Here is a 4,080-nt window from a genome sequence, read left to right as displayed (position 1 = left end):
ACTCTGTGATGTGGGTACGCAAGCAGCCATCTGTTGCTCCCTTGCCTTTCAAGTGGAGGTACTCTTGAAAAGATGCTTTGGACACGCTCACAGTGTGCCTGTCCATCTCCGAGTCCACTTGGCTGTGCTATCATCTCCTCCAATGACTGTGCTGGTTGACTTTGTCCATATTGATGGCAAGTGGCAATATCTCTCCATGTCCCCCTTCCTCTTCCCTTCATCAGTCCCTCCCTCCTTCACTCTCTAGAGGGAGGTAACCCAGATTTCAAAATGAATTGCTGCCTATTTCTTTCCATCCCCTCCCTCCTTCAATCTCGCTCTCTCTCACCCTCTCTCTCTCTCTCTCTCTCTCTCTCTCTCTCTCTCTCTCCCTCTCTCTCTTTATCTCATCCCTCCTTTCTGTTGGTAAAAACAGAATCAATCTTGGAAAGAGAATATCACCTCTGTCTCTCCCCTACTTCGCTCTCTATTGGGCAAAGGGATATACAGCACTCCTCTCCTCCTCTGTCTTCTTTCGTTCCTGGAAAGCGTCAATCTCGATCCTTTGCTTGTTTAGTCTCCCTGCTCTTTTGGGGTTGACACTTTTTTGATTCTTTATTCCTCTCTTCTGGGCTCTTCCTCTTCTTCCACAGTTTGCCTTGTCTTTCCCTCCTTCTTGTTTTCTTCTTCAATCAAGGACTGGTGCAGAAAAGATAGCAGACTGACTTTCAAAAGGATAGACAGATAGAGAGAGGGGGAGAGAGGAAGTGGAGAACCCCAGTCTTTGATCAAGTCTGTCAGCAAAGCAGCCATAAGTACAGGTACTGTCTCTCTCTCTCTTTTTCTCTTTCTCTTTCTTTTTCTCTCTCTCTCCTCCTTTCTGCCTCTCTGCTCCTCCACTGCCTTCAGTAAACTTTTCTCCCACTGTTATCTGATCTTATTTGTACATTCTGGCATTTTGGATTGGTGGCCTATTTGCATCTCCTCTTATCTCCGGAGCGTTTGTTCCGGCTGGCTCTTGACATGGCCCTGTTCTCAGGGGTGTGCGTGAGTGCGCGTGTGACGAGGGGATATTTTATGTCTCATCTTTTTAATTGTGTCATTTATGTCACTTATTTTTAGGGTCCTCTTGAATCGCTTCCCCTCTGAATGGCATAACTTGGATCCCAGACAGCAAAATAAAGCCGATTTACTAGAGTATCATTTACTTTACAGGACTTTTAATGAGCGTGTGTGTAGCGTCTGAGCGCATGTGTACAGTATAAGACCGCTAACGATGCTAAAGTCAGAGGTGAGGTCTTAATGGGGGTAGATGGCGTGTTTGATGTAAATGGAGGCAGGGCTGGAGGGATGCTGGGGTAGAGGGGGGGAGAGGGGAAGATGCTGGTTGACATGGCGACGGGGAGACTGGTGGCTGTGTATGAAGTAGGGCAGGAGTTCCACTAATCGCTACGTGCCTCCGAGTCTCTGCGGAGGTGCACACGGCCATGTGTGTATTAACCTCTATCTTCTTCTTCTTCTTCCTCTTCTTCTCTCTCTTTTTGTCTCTCTTTTTATCTCTCTCTCCATACTTCTCGACATTTCCATGCTTCTTTTTTGGGCTCTCCGTCTGTCCAACACTGGTCCCTCTTGGTCTCCTCGTTAATTGTTATCTTTCCCTCATTTCTCTCCTCCTCATTTCTCTCCTCCCTCTACTATTTCCTCGTCTCTCTCAACTTTACGTGTGTCCACCATGCGTCCACATGCCCCCGATTCTCCTCTCCCCTCTCCCCTCTGTCTCCCCAATCTCCGTCTCTACCTCGTTTTTTCTCTTGTGTGCATGTAGAGGCAGCATGTCCACCCCGGTCTCTCCCTCTCCCTCCCTGTCTCCCCTGGCCCTGTCCACCCCGTCCCCCACTCCGTCCCCACTGCCCTCTCCCCTCTCCCCTCCACCGCGGGTCCCAGTCTTCCAGAGGAAGGGGGCCCTGAAGCACAAGAGGATCGTGGAGGTGAAGGACCATCAGTTCACAGCCCGCTTCTTCAAGCAGCCCACCTTCTGCAGCCACTGTACTGACTTCATCTGGTAAATCCCCATGCAGACCCAACACTTCAGGTCACTGCACCTACTGCCCATTTGCTGGACCCACAAACCACTGTGGACACTTTGTATCCAAGGCAACGCTGCACATACAGTATACACACCCCACATTTCACTTTGCTAGGCTATTTGCTATTTAGAATGGAAATATTCCAGACAGAACTCTACATCAACACGTAGTTTCCCCTGATAAAGATCCCTTGACGGAAACTTGTTGGATGTGGTAAATCCTTACATAAAAGGTAGACATTCCTCTGAAGTAGCTTTTTGTGGAACTGTGCAAAAAGCTTTGTTCATAGAAATGATTCATACTTACCTCATGCCACTTTTTTCCATAGAATCCCGAAGCCTTATCTTGAAGATACACCTTTGTGTTCAACCAGGCCTGGTGGAGACCAGACCAGCATTTAAAATGCATTTGCCCCATAGCTAAGCAGCCTGATTATTAAATTAGATTAAAGGCTGATTATTAAATCATCATCAAAGTTGTATTTTCTCATCAGTAAGAAGATAATTTTATCCCATCTAACTCACTCATGAATACGTACACAAGTCAGACAGGAGGCAGCTGATCAAAAAGAGAGAGCATAGCCCCCTATCAGGATGTGGATCTGCATGTGTCTGCCCTTGTACAGATTAAATAGTCATGTCACTTTAAGCATAACATCACTTGACTGATCAAACATGAGATGGGTCTCACACACCAACTGCGCTGTCTGCAGGCTTTCTGTCATCCCTCGCTAACTGTCAAATAATGAACTTTAATGATGTAATGATTAATTTTATGCTTGGTTGCTGAGCTTACAAGGCCTTTCTCAGCTCACATTTGTAGTGTTTTTTTCCCCTCTTTTCCTAGCCTTACTCCCATATGCTCCAACCACATGGGGTTTGGAGTCGAGGCTGTCAATCTATAGTCTTCTAACTGTGACGGGTAAGGTCACATGAGGGGAAATGGTTGCTCTGCAGTAACTGTGCAGTAACGCTGGCGGAACACGCACCAGTGGCTCATCCACTTCCCTGGGTTGCCATGGCATTTCCTCCACTCCAATCTGATAACCACTGAAAGGCACCAGTAAAAAAAACATATGGCTTTGTCTTGTGTACAAATAAGGGCTTGTAAGCGCATCGCGCTAATGTGTTGTACACTCATCAAGTAAATTGAATGGTTCCCCATTGTCAGGCTGGGGACAGCCGCACTAGTCCGCCTCCAGTCTGTATTGGGACACTGACCTTGCTTTGTGCCGAATGCACACATGCACATATGGCAGCGCAAATGGCCCTGTGTAGTGGTGCCAAAAGCCCCCGGTTAGTTTTGAGGACATCTCACAGAGCGTTGTCTCTATGGCCCATTAAACTAAAGACAGAGGAAGGGAGGAGGGGTTCACCTTGCTGAATCCACAGTAGCTCTCGTGGTTGTTTGATCTCGCTGAGCTCTATTCCTGGCTGTGCTATGATATTCCCCTATGTTATTTACATTTGGGGAGGATATAGCACACACACTCCGGGAGGCCAGCTACATAAAAATTGGTTAATTAGAGCATCTGATTAGCCTTGCTGGTGGAAAGGCTAAATTGCAATTTCAGCAAATGGCCACTAAGTGGAGTTGTTTGACAAAGAGCCTTTTAAAGAGTCTTTTGTTCTTACATAGTGCTCTCTGCTGGAGCCTTTGGAACTTGTCTGTCTTTTTCCCCCTGAACACAAAGCAGCTTGTTGCATTGATTTCCTATTCATAGAATGTTGTTTCTTTTTCAGGGGCATTGGAAAGCAGGGATTTCAATGTCAAGGTAAATATTCAATTCAGATGCAATTTCACATGTATATTTTTTTTCCACCACAGAGGTTAGAAATGGCCAAAGGCATCTCACACAGGGAGACTGAGGTGTTTGTTTTGTCAGTTCACACATTCCAACACATATTCTGTCTAGCTCAATACATCGCACGGTCTCATGACCTCCATGTGTAGCACATTTCAGGTCAGGTGTTGAAGGTGCCATGAACTCCCTCACAGCAGGCTAGTAGCCATG

At 46.6% G+C, this 4,080-nt stretch overlaps 1 protein-coding gene across 1 annotated transcript in view; it reads left to right on the top strand.

Moving 5' to 3' along the window:
- The first annotated feature begins 1,371 nt into the window (after positions 1-1,371).
- The window catches only part of prkcg (protein kinase C, gamma), an 18,557-nt gene continuing 15,848 nt past the window's right edge, over positions 1,372-4,080 (top strand). The window contains 3 exon segments of the mRNA XM_062539786.1: positions 1,372-1,397; positions 1,805-2,041; positions 3,809-3,840. Of these exon segments, the coding sequence (XP_062395770.1) occupies positions 1,372-1,397; positions 1,805-2,041; positions 3,809-3,840 (295 nt within the window).

This window comes from Sardina pilchardus, chromosome 6, assembly GCF_963854185.1.
Source record: "Sardina pilchardus chromosome 6, fSarPil1.1, whole genome shotgun sequence".
In the NCBI taxonomy this organism is placed as follows: Eukaryota; Metazoa; Chordata; class Actinopteri; order Clupeiformes; family Clupeidae; genus Sardina; species Sardina pilchardus.
This window is presented reverse-complemented; position numbering and strand designations above follow the sequence as displayed.